Source organism: Bufo bufo, chromosome 1 (genome assembly GCF_905171765.1).
Source record: "Bufo bufo chromosome 1, aBufBuf1.1, whole genome shotgun sequence".
In the NCBI taxonomy this organism is placed as follows: domain Eukaryota; kingdom Metazoa; phylum Chordata; class Amphibia; order Anura; family Bufonidae; genus Bufo; species Bufo bufo.
In genome coordinates, this window is record NC_053389.1 from 663,801,471 (window position 1) to 663,817,556 (window position 16,086).

The window sequence follows — 16,086 nt, forward strand, 5'->3', positions numbered from 1 at the left end:
TGGGCTTCTTCTAAGTGGGACTTTCGGTCTGCCGCTGTTTAATTCTTTTAATAAGTTTTGTAAAAATGCTGCAGCTACTGGCAATCTAACCTGTCCCAGCATTCATGTCCCTGGAACATCCTGACAGGGGAAAGGTGCATTCCCCAAACACTGTGGGTGGAATGAGAGTGGAGGGGAGGAATTCCTGCTGGCCCGCCCCCTTGCCAGAACTTTGATCTCTTGCCAGCCAGATAGGCCTTGTCTCTTCAGCAGCAGATGAGGGAAGGAGAAGACAGCAGGACCAGAAGAGGCATCGCCAGAGAGAAGCACGGAGGAAAAGACAGCAGGGAAGGAAAGTGGGGGCTGCAGCTGGATCAAAAGAGACAGGATGAAAAGAAAGCCACAGCAAGGAGGAAGGGGAGACCTAGGGTTGAGCGAAGCGAGCTTCAGATCCTAGATCTGAAGTCATTTCACTCAAAACTTCGGTTTAATGATCCATCTCCGTACAGCATTAAAGGGACTCTGTCACCACTTTCTAACCCCCCCCTTTTAAAAGTATTGTTCTCTCCATGGCGCCCTTGTGATTACAAAGGTGTTGTTATAACATAAATTCGCCGTCTCGTTTTGATAAAAATACCTTTTATCTAACCTGTCAATCTTGTGGATAAGGTGCCCAGGGCGTTTCTGAAGGTCTGAAGCTGCCGCCCGCCGCCGCCGCCGTTGGTGCCCAGCTCCTCCCCTGATCCTTTCAGCGCCGCCTGAATGTAAAGAAATCCGCCTCCGGCTCTCGCTCAGTGCCCCCTCCTCCTTTTCAAAGATCCCGCGCGTGCACACAGGCCTGTGCCTGATGCGCCCGTGCGGACATTTAGAATCAGCCTCATTGAGTGAAGTGCGCATGCGCGCACTTCGCTCAACCTCCTCATAAGACGAGCACTGCAGCCAGCCACTCAGAGCCTGCCAAGCGCTGTATGGTTATGGGTTGTACACATATATAAAATACTTGCACTTTCAAGGTGTAGATAATATAAATTACAGAGGCAATAGCTAAGACAGAATATGTGTTTCTAGTGGTATGCTCCTAAAGTAACATGTCTAATGAATACAGATGGGTTGTGCTATACATTATTTATGTTGTGTCACTGTCTTAAAGGGGCTGGCCGCATTCTGGCTACTGTCTATAAATGCAGTGTCAGACTGGGGTGCCTAGTGCCCACCAGTGGAATTAATTCGGCAGCTTCAGACCTTCAGAAACGCCCTGGGCACCTTATCCACAAGATTGGCAGGTTAGATAAAAGGTATTTTTATCAAAACGAGACGGCGAATTTATGTTATAACAACACCTTTGTAATCACAAGGGCGCCATGGAGAGAACAATACTTTTAAAAGGGGGGGTTAGAAAGTGGTGACAGAGTCCCTTTAAAATGTATGGCCTCGGACAGGTACCTCGGGACCGAAGCACAGTTCGGATCCAAGTTTTAAAATTATTTTCCAGTTTAAAAATCAAATATCAAAGTTATTCATCAAAGTCTCAAGAGACTTCGGGAATAACTGACTTTGCCTCACATTTGCCATACATTTAAATGCTTTATGTAGACTGATCTCTGCACAGCATTAAACTGAAGTTTTGAGCGAAGTGACTTCAGATCAAGGATTCAAAGCTTGCTTAGCTCATCCCTACTTTAAGCAACTAAACAGGAGAGCAATGTAGGCTGGATCTGGAAGCATAATATATTGGGTGTGGGGGAGCTACTAGATAACACACTTTTAAAGTTAAGGGTTAATTGCCACGGATCGCATGCCTTGTTATTGAGGCCGGGTGCCGGGTCTGTGATAACGCCACTGCCACCCGCTGCCTACACCTGAATTAATCTGTTAATTACATTCATTAGTTGCGCAGTGAGCCCCCCCCCCCCCCGTATTATAAATCATAACCATTGGTGGCGCAGTGCGCCCTTTAACCCTTCCCCCCAGTATTAGAATCATTGGTGGCGCAGTGGCCACAGGCGCCCCCCCCTCATTGTTATAGTCATTGGTGGCAGTGGCTCCCCTCCTCTTCATTGGTGGTTCAGTGGCAGCTTCCGATCGGAGCCCCATCATTGTAATCACGGGGCTCCGATCGGTTACCATGGCAGCCAGGTCTCTACTTAAAGAGGACCTTTCACCAGAGGAAAGCCTCTAAACTAACTATACAGAGGTGTAGAGCGGCGCCCAGGGATCCCCCTGCACTTACTGTTATCCCCGGGCGCCGCTCCGTTCGCCCGGTACGGCCTCCGGTATGTAAGGAGTTAGGCTCCACCCATTTGATCCTGCCGGCGTCTTCTTCTCCTATGCTGTAGCGCTGGCCAATGGCAGCGCTCAGCTCATAGCCTGACTATGAGCTGAGCGCTGCCATTGGCCAGCGCTACAGCATAGGAGAAGAAGACGCCGGCAGGATCAAATGGGTGGAGCCTAACTCCTTACATACCGGAGGCTGTACCGGGCGAACGGAGCGGCGCCCGGGGATAACAGTAAGTGCAGGGGGATCCCTGGGCGCCGCTCTACACCTCTGTATAGTTAGTTTAGAGGCTTTCCTCTGGTGAAAGGTCCTCTTTAAGCCTTGGCTGCCATGGTAAGCTCCCTGCTACCGTGTGCACAAAGTACAGGGCAGCAGGTATAGTGTAAAGTCCTATTCACCCTAATAGATCTCTATTAGGACTGAATAGGACAAGGGTTCTAGCCCCTTAGGGGGCTAATACAGTGCTCCAGACAAAAAAAAATGACCAGGAGCCATTGGCTCCTAAACGAAAAAAATTTTAGTCGCCAAATTTAAAATGCATATAATTAAAAAAAAGGACTTTGAGAAGATGAGACGCAGGTCACAGTAGTGAGCCAGCACTACATATAGGAGAAAACAGCACCACATACCTCTCACATCCAGGGACATCTTCTGGGGGACAAGGTGACTAAAAATGGTGAATTGCGTGGTTTAGAGTTTTTTTTTCTGTTACGGCCTTCACCGAGCGGAAATATTTTTTTATATTTTAATAGCTCACACTTTTTGGGACGTGGCAATATGTAATATGTTTATTCTTTATTGTTTGTAAAAAAAAGCAGCTTTCACGTTCTTCCTGTCTTGCCCACCAGAAATTACTACTCAGCATGCCCTGTCAGATCCAGACTTCCAGGACCTGCTGGAAATTGTATTTTTCCTTACTGCAAAATGCTGGACTTTTGCAAGGATGCAGTGATGATGTGGACTCACATGTTGCTGGCTGTTATATACAGTCAAAATTCTGAAGAGTGGTGTCCTCATGAGCATGAGGCTGAATAATAAACAAGTCATATCTCCATGTACAGTAGATGTACGGTGGGCTCCAAGAATTAATTCCACTGGTGGGCACTAGGCACCCCAGTCCGACACTGCATTTATAGACAGTAGCCAGAATGCGGCCAGCCCCTTTAAGACAGTGACACAACATAAATAATGTATAGCACAACGCATCTGTATTCATTAGACATGTTACTTTAGGAGCATACCACTAGAAACACATATTCTGTCTTAGCTATTGCCTCTGTAGTTTATATTATCTACACCTTGAAAGTGCAAGTATTTTATATATGTGTACAACCCATAACCAGGGTGCCCTAAGATATTACCAGATGTACACAGTTTAAAAATTGTTAATTCTTGAAGTGGCCCGACTAAAAGCTTCCCTAAATCCGCTGCAAAAACTTTACTTCTTACCAAGTGTTTGAAGTTGAGAAATTCTTGAAATGTAGCTGGGGCGTTCTGCATTTTCTGCAAAGGAAACAGAGTGACACATTTGAGATATTAATAAACAGAATAAGAGACTCAATTTTAAAACAAAATGTTTCAACAGAATGATTAAGACCTCTTTCACATGAGCGTGACGGATTGGCTCCGGATGCGTTCAGTGAAACTTGCACCATTTTGCCAGCAAGTTCAGTCAGTTGTGTCTGCGATTGTGTTCAGTTGTTCAGTTTTTTCCACGCGGGTGCAATGCGTTTTCATGCGCTTTTCACACGCGTGATAAAAAACTGAAGGTTTACAAACATCTCCAAACAACCATTAGTGAAAAACGCATTGCATCCGCACTTGCTTGCGAATGCAAAGCGTTTTTCACTGAAGCCCCATTCACTTCTATGCGACCAGGGCTGCGTGAAAATCACAGAATATAGAACATGCCACATTTTTCAGGCAACGCAGAACTGATGCGTGAAAAAAACGCTAATGTGCACAGACCCATTGAAATGAATGGGTCAGGATTCAGTGCGGGTGCTATGCGTTCATATCACGCATTGCACCCGCGCAGAAAACTCGCTTGTGTGAAAGGGGCCGAAGATGTCTGCAGGCAAAGACAAAATGGTCATTATTTAAATTTATTTACCAAACATGCTTTACATTATTTCCTTAAACCCCTTCCAGACACAAAGGGGGTCATTTATCAAACTGGTGTAAAGTAGAAGTGGCTTAGTTACCCATACCAACCAATCAGATTTCTCCTCTCATTTTCCAAAGGAGCTGTCCAAAATGAAAGGAAGAATCTGATTGGTTGCTATGGGCAACTAAGTCAGTTCTACTTTAGACCAGTTTGATAAATGACCCCCAAAGTTTTCACCTTACACAGCCTAAAGGCCCTATTACACGGAGCAAATATCGTACAAATTCTCGTGCCTGTGACTGAAAATGAACGAGAAGCATGTGATGTCATAAGTACGAACGACTCAAAGATGAGCGACAAATCACTTGTTTCTCGCCCATCTTTATCTTTCAGCATGCTAAAAAATTATCGCTCCTTCATAATAGATCCGTTCGTATAATATGTTGTCACTATAAAATCCTTGATGCAGTTTTCCTGCATCGAGGATTCGTTTTGGTCATGTGAACACAGAGCATGAGTGAAGTGAAGCCTATCACTCACCGCTCCGTGGTTTCCCGTCGGCACCGTACTGCACTGTCCTGGGCCTGGCGTGCACACATCGTCAGTGTGCGCTGCCTGACGCTGTGTGATGTCAGGTCCCAGTGCATGTTGCAAAGAAGAAGACGCTGCGGTCCTTCTCCTGCGGACTCCATATTGGCCAGCCGTACCCTGCCAGGAAAGGTAAGTATTACAGTTGTCATTTATCAAGCAGCGGCCCGAATCTGCTGGGAGGGGGTAGCTGAGGGACATGGCAAGGAGGGATGATGGCAGTGGGGGACATGGCATGGAGGCACTGGGGGACATGGCATAGAGGCACTGATGGCACTGGGGGGACATGATGGCATGGAGGGGTTGATGGCACTGGGGGACATGATGGCATGGAGGGGCTGATGGCACTGGGGGACATGATGGCATGGAGGGGCTGATGGCACTGGGGGACATGATGGCATGGAGGGGCGGATGGCACTGGGGGAGTGGGGGACATGATGGTACTTGGGGGACATGGCATGGAGGGGCTGATGGCAGTGGGGGACATGGCATGGAGGGGCTGTTGGTAGAGGGGGGCATGGCGGGGCTGTTGGCAGTGGGGGACATGGCATGGAGGGGCTAATGGCAGTGGGGGACATGGCATGGAGGGGCTGTTGGCAGTCGGGACATGGCATGAAGGGGCTGATGGCACTGGGGGAGTGGAAGACATAATGGCATGGAGGGGCGGATGGCACTGGGGGAGTAGTGGGGGACATGATGGCATGGAGGGGCTGATGGCACTTGGGGACATGGCATGGAGGGGCTGATAGCACTGGAGGAATGGGGGACATTATGGTATGGAGGGGCTGATGGCAATGGGGGACATGATGGTATGGAGGGGCTGATGGCATGGAGGGGCTAATGGCAGTGGGGGACATAATGGCATGGAGGGGCTGATGCCAGTGGGGGACATGATGGTATGGAGAGGATGATGGCAATGGGGGACATGATGGCATGGAGGGGTTGATGGCAGTGGGGCACATGATGGCATGGAGGGGCTGATGGCAGTGGGGGACATGATGGCATGGAGGGGCTGATGGCAGTGGGGGACATGATGGCATGGAGAGGCTGATTGCACTGGGGGAGTGGGGGACATGATGGTATGAAGGGTCTGATGGCACTGGGGGAGTGGAGGACATGATGGCATGGAGGGGCTGATGACACTGGGGGAGTGGGGGACATGATGGTATGAAGGGGCTGATGGCACTGAAGACTGAAGACATGGAGGGCTGATGGTACAGAGGACTGATGGCACTGGGGGAAGCTGATGGCACAGAGTACTGATGGCATGGGGGGAACTGATGGCGCTGAGGACTGATGGCACGGGGGCTGATGATGGCGCAAGAGGGCTGATGAGTTTTTATAAAGGAAAATGTTCTTTTAATTAGTTTTTTTTCTTATTACAGTACTCGATTAATCGTTGGATTAAACGATAGAATACTTGATTACTAAAATAATCGATAGCAGCAGTCCTAGTCTACTCGCTAACGATCTCATACATGTCTTTTGACCAAGAACCTGCCCCCATCTTTACATGTAATAACAAGGAACAATTTAAAACCGAACAAGTAACGACCACAAGTACGAACAATTATCTATGTGAAAAATAAGTAAAATTTTCGTTGTTAATTAGTGGCTACATCTTCGATCGTTTATTGTGATCTGTCTGACATCTGCTGGTGTCATAGTACCTTAAGTTTGCAAATTTGACTTGTCACTTTATGTGGTAATAGCTTTGGAAAGCTTTTACTTATCAAAGCAATTGTTTATTCGTGGCACATCGTACTTGTTGGCACACATGCTATATTTGGGCTGATTTGTTTTAACTTTATTTTTGAAACAATTGGAAAACGTTTGCAATTTAACTGCTTTTAAGACAGATTGTGATACAGTACCTCTAAAACAGTTATTACCATTCACTATGTCTACTTTATGCTGTCATCATTTTATAAATGTCACAATGACTTAATATTTTTTAGGAAGTTAGAAGGCTTAGAATTTGAAAAAAAAAATTCAAGAAAATTTCCAAAACATTTTTTTTTTTAAGGGAATCTGTTAGCAGATTTGTACCTATAAAACTGGCTGACCTGTTGCTTTTATGCTTGGTAGCTGAAGGCATCGATATTGCTCCTATGTTCATATGTATCTGCATTACTGAGAAAAATTATGTTTTTATATACGCAAATGAGCATCTAGAAGCAACTGGGGTGTTGTCATTACACCTAGAGGCTCTGCTCTCTCTGCAACTGCTGCCCGCTCTGCACTTTGATTGACAGGGCCAGGCAGTGTAAACATCATCAAGCCTGCCCGGCCCTATCAAAGTGAGAGGGCGCGGTGGTTACAGAGAAATCATTTTATATGACATCATATAACATACATCATATAAACATGGGACCAAACAGATGCCTGCCAAGTGCACATGTAATAGTTCAGCCAGTTAGGTAGAAATCTGCTGACAGATGCCTTTTAAGTAGTGTTGAGCAAACTTGTGTTTTAAGTTCGGCGTCTAAAGTGCGGGTTCGGGTTATCAAAGAATTGCGTTATGGATTCTAAATTCCATTATGGTCCGTGGTAGCGGAATCCATAACGAGATTCTTCGATAACACGAACCCGAACTTTAGACGCCGAACTTAAAAAACAAGTTCGCTCAACACTACTTTTAAGGATTAATTCCATTCTGAAGTGACTGTGATGGCCTTACATAATAGAAGCCACCCACAAATGAACCCATTTGAGAATCCACAACCACACATCAAATTACTCAAATCCGATTTATGTATTCAAACAGGAATTAAAGCATAATGCAGGTGAAATTTTAAAAATGTCTTTTTTTTGTTGCAGATTTTCCATTTTTATCCATTTGTTCCCAAGACCCAGCAAGGGTTAACAGCAAAACAAACCTCACCATTTATTACCCTGATTCTGTAGTTTTTGAACACCCTGCGATGTTGCAAGTTCTTAGAAATCATGCAGGGGTCTGAAATTCACATTGTAAGTGCATTCCCACCCAGAGACAGAATAAAAATATATATATCAGGAAATCAAATTGTATGATTTTTAAAGAATTTATTTGTCTTGCAATGCTGAATATAAGTATTTGAACACCTGAGAAACAGCAAGAATTCTGGCTCTCAAAGACCTGTTACTGTGCCTTTAAAAAGTACACCCCTACTCCACTCATTAATCTAACTTAGTAGCACCTGCCTGAGCTCTTTAAAGACCCCTGTCCACACCACAGTTAGTCAATCAGACGCCAACTAGTACCATGGGCAAGACCAAAAAGCTGTCAAAAGACACCAGAGACAAAATTATGGACCTCCACAAGGCTGGAAAGGGCTACAGGGCAATTGCCAAGCAGCTTGGTGAAAATAGATCAACTGTTGGAGCAATTGTTAGAAAATGGAAGAGACTAAAGACAACTGTCAGTCTCCCTCAGACTGGGGCTCCATGCAAGATCTCACCTCATGGGGCATCACTGATAAGAAAGGTGAGGAATTAGCCCAGAACTACAAGGGAGGAGCTGGTCAATGACATGAAGAGAGCTGGGACCACAGTTTCAAAGGTCACTGTTGGTAGAACACTACGACGTCATGGTTTCAAATCATGCATTGCATGGAAGGTTCCCCTGCTCAAGTCATCTCATGTCCAGGCCCGTTTGAAATTTGCCAATGACCATCTGGATGATCCAGAGGCATGGGAGAAAGTCATGTGGTCAGATGAGACCAAAGTAGAACTTTTTAGTCTAAACTTCACTCGTTGTGTTTGGAGGAAAATGAAGGGTGAGTTGCATCCCAAGAACACCATCCCTACTGTGAAGCATGGGGGTGGTAGCATGCTTTGGGGTGCTTTTCTGCGAAGGGGACAGGAAGACTGCACTGTATTAAGGAGAGGATGAATGGTGCCATTTATTGTGAGATTTTGAGCAACAACCTCCTTCCCTCAGTCAGAGCATTGAAGATGGGTCTTCTCTGGGTCTTCCAACATGACAACGACCCGAAGCATACAGCCAGGATAACCAAGGAGTGGCTCCGTAAGAAGCATATCAAGGTTCTGAAGTGGCCTAGCCAGTCTCCAGACCCAAATCCAATAGAATATCTTTGGAGGGAGCTGAAACTCCGTGTTGCTCAGTGACAGCCCTGAAACCTGACAGATCTAGAGGAGATCTGTGTGGAGGAGTGGGCCAAAATCCCTGTTGCAGTGTGTGCAAACCTGGTCAAGAACTACAGGAAAAGTTTGACCTCTGTAATTGCAAACCTGATTTTCTCAGGTGTTCAAATACAGTCCTGATCAAAAGTTTAAGACCACTTGAAAAATTGCAAAAAATCATATTTAGCATGGCTGGTTCTTAACAAGGTTCCAAGTAGAGCTTTAACATGCAACAAAAAGAAATGGGAGTGAGCCAAAACATTTTTTGAGCATTCAATTTAATTAAAACAGCGAATAAACTGAAACAAGCTGTTTTTCAGCTGATCAAAAGTATAGGACCACATGCCTTTAAAAAGCCAAATCTGTTCAAAGATGTGGTTTCATTGTCCTTTTCTTTCAGGTAGTCACACGTTGTGATGGCAAAGGCAAAAAAAACTCTGCCTTTTTGAACGTGGTCGGGTTGTTGAACTGCATAAGCAGGGTCTCTCACAGCGCGCCATCGCTGCTGAGGTGGGACGCAGTAAGACGGTCATTTGGAATTTTTCTAAATGATCCTGAGGGTTATGGAACAAAAAAGTCAAGTGGAAGACCCAAAAAAATTTCATCAGCACTGAACCGGAGGATCCAATTGGCTGTCCGTCAAGACACTGGACGATCCTCGACCCAAATTAAGGCCCTTACTGGTGCTGACTGCAGCCCCATAACCATCAGACGGCATCTGAAACTGAAGGGCTTCAAAAACAAAAAACGTCTTCAAAGACCTCGTCTCCTTGAACGCCACAGAACTGCTCGTTTGGACTTTGCAAGAGATCACCAAACATGGGACATTCAAAGGTGGAAGAAAGTTTTATTCTCTGATGAGAAAAAATTTAGCCTTGATGGTCTGAGGGTTTCCAACGTTATTGGCATGACAAGCAGATCCCACCTGAGATGGTTTCTACGCGCCACAGTGGAGGGGGCGCCATAATGGTTTGGGGTGCTTTTTCCTTCAGTGGAACAATGGAGCTTCAGGAAGTGCAGGAGCATCAAACGGCTGCTGGCTATGTCCAGATGTTGCAGAGAACATTCCTCATGACTGAGGGCCCTCGTCTGTGTGGTAACGACTGGGTTTTTCAACAGGACAACGCTACAGTACACAATGCTAGCAGGACAAGGGACTTCTTCCAGGAGAATAACATCACTCTTTTGGCCCATTCTGCGTGTTCCCCTGATCTAAATCCAATTGAGAACCTTTGGGGATGGATGGCAAGGGAAGTTTACAAAAATGGACAACAGTTCCAGACAGTAGATGGCCTTTGTGCGACCGTCTTCACCACTTGGAGAAATGTTCCCACTCACCCAATGGAAATGCTTGCATCAAGCATGCCGAAATGAATTTTTGAAGTGATAAACAATAACGGCGGAGCTACTCATTACTGAGTTCATGTTTGGAAGTTGGATTTCTGTTTTGGGGGGGTTTATTTTTTTTTTGGAGGTGTGGTCCTAAACTTTTGATCAGCTGAAAAACAGCCTGTTTCAGTTTATTCGTTGTTTTCATTAAATTGAATGCTCAAAAAATGTTTTGTCTCACTCCCATTTCTTCTTGTTGCATGTTGAAGCTCTACTTGGAACCTTGTTAAGATCCAGCCATGCTAAATATGATTTTTTGCCATTTTTCAAGTGGTCAACTTTTGATCAGGACTGTACTTATGTTCAGCAGTGCAAGACAAATACATTCTTTGAAAATCATACAATGTGATTTCCTGAATTTTTTTATTCTGTCTCTCAGAGTGGGAATGCACCTACAATGTGAATTTCAGACCCCTCCATGTATTCTAAGTGGGAGAACTTGCAGGGTGTTCAAATAGTTGTAAACTGCAGTATGGGCACAAAAGGGAGCATATTTTGCTGGAATGCTTTTCAGGCCCCCTGCACACGATCAGGATTGCGTGCGGATTTGCGTGCGGAAAATCCGCACCGTAGGTCATGTCCATTGTACTCTATGAGAATTTGAAATTCTCAATGCACACGATGCGGATTTTTTCCGCGCGGATTTTGACCTGCGGTGCGGATTTTAAAATCCGCGACATGTCAATTAATTTTTTTTTTCCTGACCGGATTTTCTTCATTCACTTTGTGAAATCCGCATGCGGAAAATCCGCACCGAATCCGCACCAAATCCGCACGCAAAACCGTATGCAAATCCGCACCAATTAATGCGGATTGACCGCACGGATTTGCCTGCGAACACCTGCGGATTTCAGTGCGGATTCTCCGCACATGAATCCTGATCGTGTGCATGTAGCCTCAGGCACAATGACGCATTTGAAGAGACCATTAGGTAACCCTCTAGTTGAAGCCCCCAATAAGTAACACAATTTTGGAAACTACACCCCTCAAGGAATTTATCGAAGGGTGTAGTGAGCACTTTGACCACACTTTAAAAATTAAAAATTAAACATTTTTTCCAATAAAATGTTGTTCTAGCCCCAGATTTTTTTTTCATTTTCACAAGAGGTAACAGGAGAAAGAAAACCCCACAATTTGAGGAGTCATTTTTTTTCCTGAATACGTTGCTACCCCATGTGTGTTCATAGACTGATGTATGGGCACACTGCAGGGCTTAGAAGAGAAAGAGTATAAATTGGGTTTTGGAGGGAAGATTTCATTTGTATGGTTCTTAGGTGCTATATTACATTTATAAGAGTACCTGAGGTGCCAGTACAGTGTAAAACATCAAAAGTAATGCTATTTTGGAAAGTAAACCTTTTAAGGAATTCACCTAGTGGTATAGAGAAGTTTTTAAAATTGGGAAAGGAAATGAAAAACTACATTTTACTTTAATTATATGTAGTTTTAGCATCAATTGTTTAATTTCCACAAATCCTAAAATAAAAAAAGCAACCAAAATTTTAGTACATAATATTTCCCCCAGTGCGACAATACCACCGGTGTGGTTCTGCACTGCTGTTTGGACACACAGCAGGGTTCAGAACAGAAAGAGCACCGTGGGTATTTAAGGCCTAGTGATTCATACAAAAATAATTCCCCAGAAGTGACCCCATTTTAGAAACCACACCCCTCACAGAACTACAAAATTTACCAAGGGGTGTAAGTGAGCATTTTGACCGCAAGTGTGTTTGGCAAAAATTAATTCAATTAATTCAGCAGATGGTGCAAAGAGAAAATTTTTACACATATATGCCATTTCAGTGTCTAATATGTTCATACCAGAGTATGTCAGTGACAAAAAAAGCCCTCTTATTATTAGGGGGCATTCACACAACCATGTTTTATGGTCCCCAATCCACACCTGAGGGGTTAACTGCCGCGGATCACAGCGCCCTGTTACAGAGGTTGGGTGCCGGCTAGGTGATTATGCCGCCAGCACCCGCCTCCTGTATTTGTATTAAAAGGTTACTTATTTTCATTGGTGGCGCAGTGCACTTCCCCCCCAACCCCAGTATTGAAGTCATTGGTGGTGCAGTGCGCCCACACCGCCAGTAATATAATTATTGGTGGCAGTGGCCCCAGGGTCCGCTCCCTGCCTCTTCATTCTTTGGTGGCAGTGGCAACTTCTGATCGGAGCCCTAGTTGTGTAATCCTAGATCCCAGGTTCTAATAGTTATTAAATAAAAAGTAAAAAAAAAAAAAAAGTTAAAAAACAAACACCAAAATATTAAGTATAAATCACCCCCTTTCCCAATTTGACATATTAAATATATAAACTAGAAATAAATAAATATATTACATATCGTCATGCCCGAAAAAGTGTGAACAATTAAAACATAAAAAAATATCTCCTATGTGGTGAAAGCCATAACAGTAAAAAAATTTATAAAAAACGCGCGATTCGCTATTTTTTAGTTACCTTGTCCCCCCCCAAAAATAGGATCAGACTATTCGATTATGGGCCGGACGTTCCATAAAATGTGGAATGCACGCGGCATTTTTGGGGTTTTATTTTTTTTTGTGTGGTATTGAATGGTATCGAGTATCGCAATACTTTTTTATGGTATCGAAATCGAATCAAAATTTTGGTATCTTGACAAACCTAAAGAGCACTATGCGCATTAGGAAGTAAGTTGCTGTATGGGCACACCGCAGGACTCAGAAGGGAAGGATTTTGCTGGAAAGGTTTTCTGCCACAACATAGCCGAGACCCTAAAGTACCAGTACAGTGGAAATCAGCAATAAATGACCCTAACGATGCCCTTTAAGGTATTTATTACTTTAAGGGTTAGAGTGAGCATTTTTATGCCAAAAGTTTTTTTTGCAGAAATTAATGTGCAGAGGTCAGTAAAAAATGACAATTGCACGTTTCCACAAATATGCCATTTCAGTGCCAAGTACAGTGGTCCCTCAAGATACAATATTAATTGGTTCCAGGAGGACCATTGTATGTTGAAACCATTGTAAGTTGAGTAATCGGTTCCAAAGCCCCAAAATGTCACCCAAGATAAGAGAAAATAAAGATTTAAGAAAAATAAGCAGATAACTAAGGCCTCTTGCACACAAACCTTTTTTTTCCATTTACATTCCATTTTCTGCGTTCCGTACTCTGTATGCCTGATGTTTCGGTATTTCCGTTCCTTTCAAAGATAGAACATGTCCTATTATTGTCCGCATAACAGACAAGGATAGGACTGTTCTATCAGGGGCCAGCTGTTCCGTTCCGCAAAAAACAGAATGCACACGGACGTCATCCGTATTTTTTGCGGATCTGTTTTTTGCGGACCACAAAATACTGAAAAAGCCATACGGTCATGTGCAAGTGTCCTAAGAGAGATAAAACAAGTCTATACATACCACAGTCAGGAATAGCTGATAACTAGCAATTAATCCAGCTATTTTACCAGAGAAGTGGCCTTGATTGGTTGGATCTGAGTCTGAGACATTGTTGAGTCTAGTTTCAACTTACGATGGGTCAGGACAGACCATTGTATGTTGAAAATATTGTATTCTGAGGCTATTGTATCTTGAGGGATCATTGTGCAATTTCATACTCACACCACAGCCTTTAAATTGTTAGTCAGGTTCTACTGGGTAAGGAAATTCCATAAATGTGGACGTAAATTGCTGTTTGGGTACGCTGCAGGGTTCAGAAGGGAAAGACTACCTTTTGGCTTTTTGACGGATTGGTTAACGGGCTTTCACACAGCTTCTAGGGTATCAGTACGCCTTTTTTTTAATTTTTACTTTAAATGAGCTGTGTGAGGCCTTTTTTCTTTTTTGCAGGATGAGTTGCCATAATCATTGATATTATTTTGAGATACATACAGACAGGTCCATAAATATTGGGACATCGACACTATTCTAACATTTTTGCCTCTATACACCACCACAATGGATTTGAAATGAAACGAACAAAATGTGCTTTAACTGCAAACTGTCAGCTTTAATTTGAGGGTATGTACATCCAAATCAGGTGAACGGTGTAGGAATTACAACATTTTATATATGTGTCTTCCACTTTTTAACCCCTTAAGGACTTAGGGCGTACCGGTACGCCCTATTTCCCGAATCCTTAAGGACTCAGGGCGTACCGGTACGTCCTAAGTTGAAATCGAGATTGCGGAGCTGCGGTGGTTAATCCGAACAGGATGCCGGCTGAAATCATTCAGCCGGCATCCTGTCACAACGCCAGGGGGCTCATGTGACCCCCCCGTATCGGCGATTGCCGCAAACCGTGGATCAGAAACTTTAAAATGCCCAAAATGTCGATTTTGCACCCCCCCCCTGCACCCCTGCATGATTTTATGACGGCGGGTGGTGCAGGGAGGGAGTTGCGGGCGGTGCCGGAGGCGGGCGGTGTAGCAGGCGGGATCGGGATCCCCCGCCCGCCTCCTCTTGGAAATTCATTGGTGTGCAGATGTCAGCCGTTTAACCCTTTCCATACCGCGGTCCATACGGACCGCTGTATGGAAAAAGTTAACTGTCAGGGTCAGGGAGCTCCCTCCCTCTCCCATCGGGGGGCTGTTGTGCCTTTGCAGCCCCCAGACAGGATGGGGTCACAGAGGTAGGGAGCCCCCCTCCTTACCCTTCCCCGTCTGCGAAGTTGTGGCCACAACTGAGCAGACGGGGAAGGTTCCCATGGCAACAGGACGCCTTCTCAGGCATCCTGCTGTCCATGGTGCTGAACAGATCTGTGCTAAAGGCATAGATCTGTTCAGACAAACTGTAAGTAAAATACAGTACAATACACTATATAGTGTACTGTACTGTATTATACAGACATCAGACCCACTGGATCTTCAAGAACCAAGTGGGTCTGGGTCAAAAAAATGTAAAAAAAATTGTGAAAAAAGTAAAGATAAAAAAAACACATTTATCACTGAATAAAAATGTAAAAAATAAAATACACTACACATATTAGGTATCGCTGCGTCCGTAATGACCTGATCTATAAAACAGTAATGTTACTTTCCCCGCACGGTGAACGCCATAAAAATAAAAAAATAAAAACTATGAGAAAATTAAAATTTTGCCCACCTTACTTCCCAAAAAGGTAATAAAAGTGATCAAAAAAGTTGCATGTACGCCAAAATAGTACCAATCAAACCGTCATCTCATCCCGCAAAAATCATACCCTACCCAAGATAATCGCCCAAAAACTGAAAAAACTATGGCTCTAAGACTATGAAAAAACTATGGCTCTAAGACTATGGAAACACTAAAACATGATTTTTTTTTTGTTTCAAAAATGAAATCATTGTGTAAAACTTACATAAATAAAAAAAATTGTATACATATTAGGTATCGCCGCGTCCGTGACAACCTGCTCTATAAAAAAAAGCTATTTCTTGTTATCTTGCCTCACAAAAAGTGTAATATAGAGCAACCAAAAATCATATGTACCCTAAACTAGTACCAACAAAACTGCCACCCTATCCCGTATTTTCTAAAATGGGGTCACTTTTTTTGGAGTTTCTACTCTAGGGGTGCATCAGGGGGGCTTCAAATGGGACATGGGGTCAAAAAAAACAGTCCAGCAAAATCTGCCTTCCAAAAACCGTATGGCATTCCTTTCCTT

At 44.1% G+C, this 16,086-nt stretch overlaps 1 protein-coding gene across 1 annotated transcript in view; it reads right to left on the reverse strand.

Annotated features, from left to right (window-relative positions):
• Nucleotides 1-16,086, reverse strand: part of FAM227B (family with sequence similarity 227 member B) — a 695,955-nt gene that overhangs the window by 559,549 nt on the left and 120,320 nt on the right. The window contains exon 2 of the mRNA XM_040414019.1: nt 3,704-3,757. Within this exon, the coding sequence (XP_040269953.1) occupies nt 3,704-3,754 (51 nt within the window). The 5' untranslated portion in view covers nt 3,755-3,757. The remainder of the gene's footprint in view (nt 1-3,703; nt 3,758-16,086) is intronic.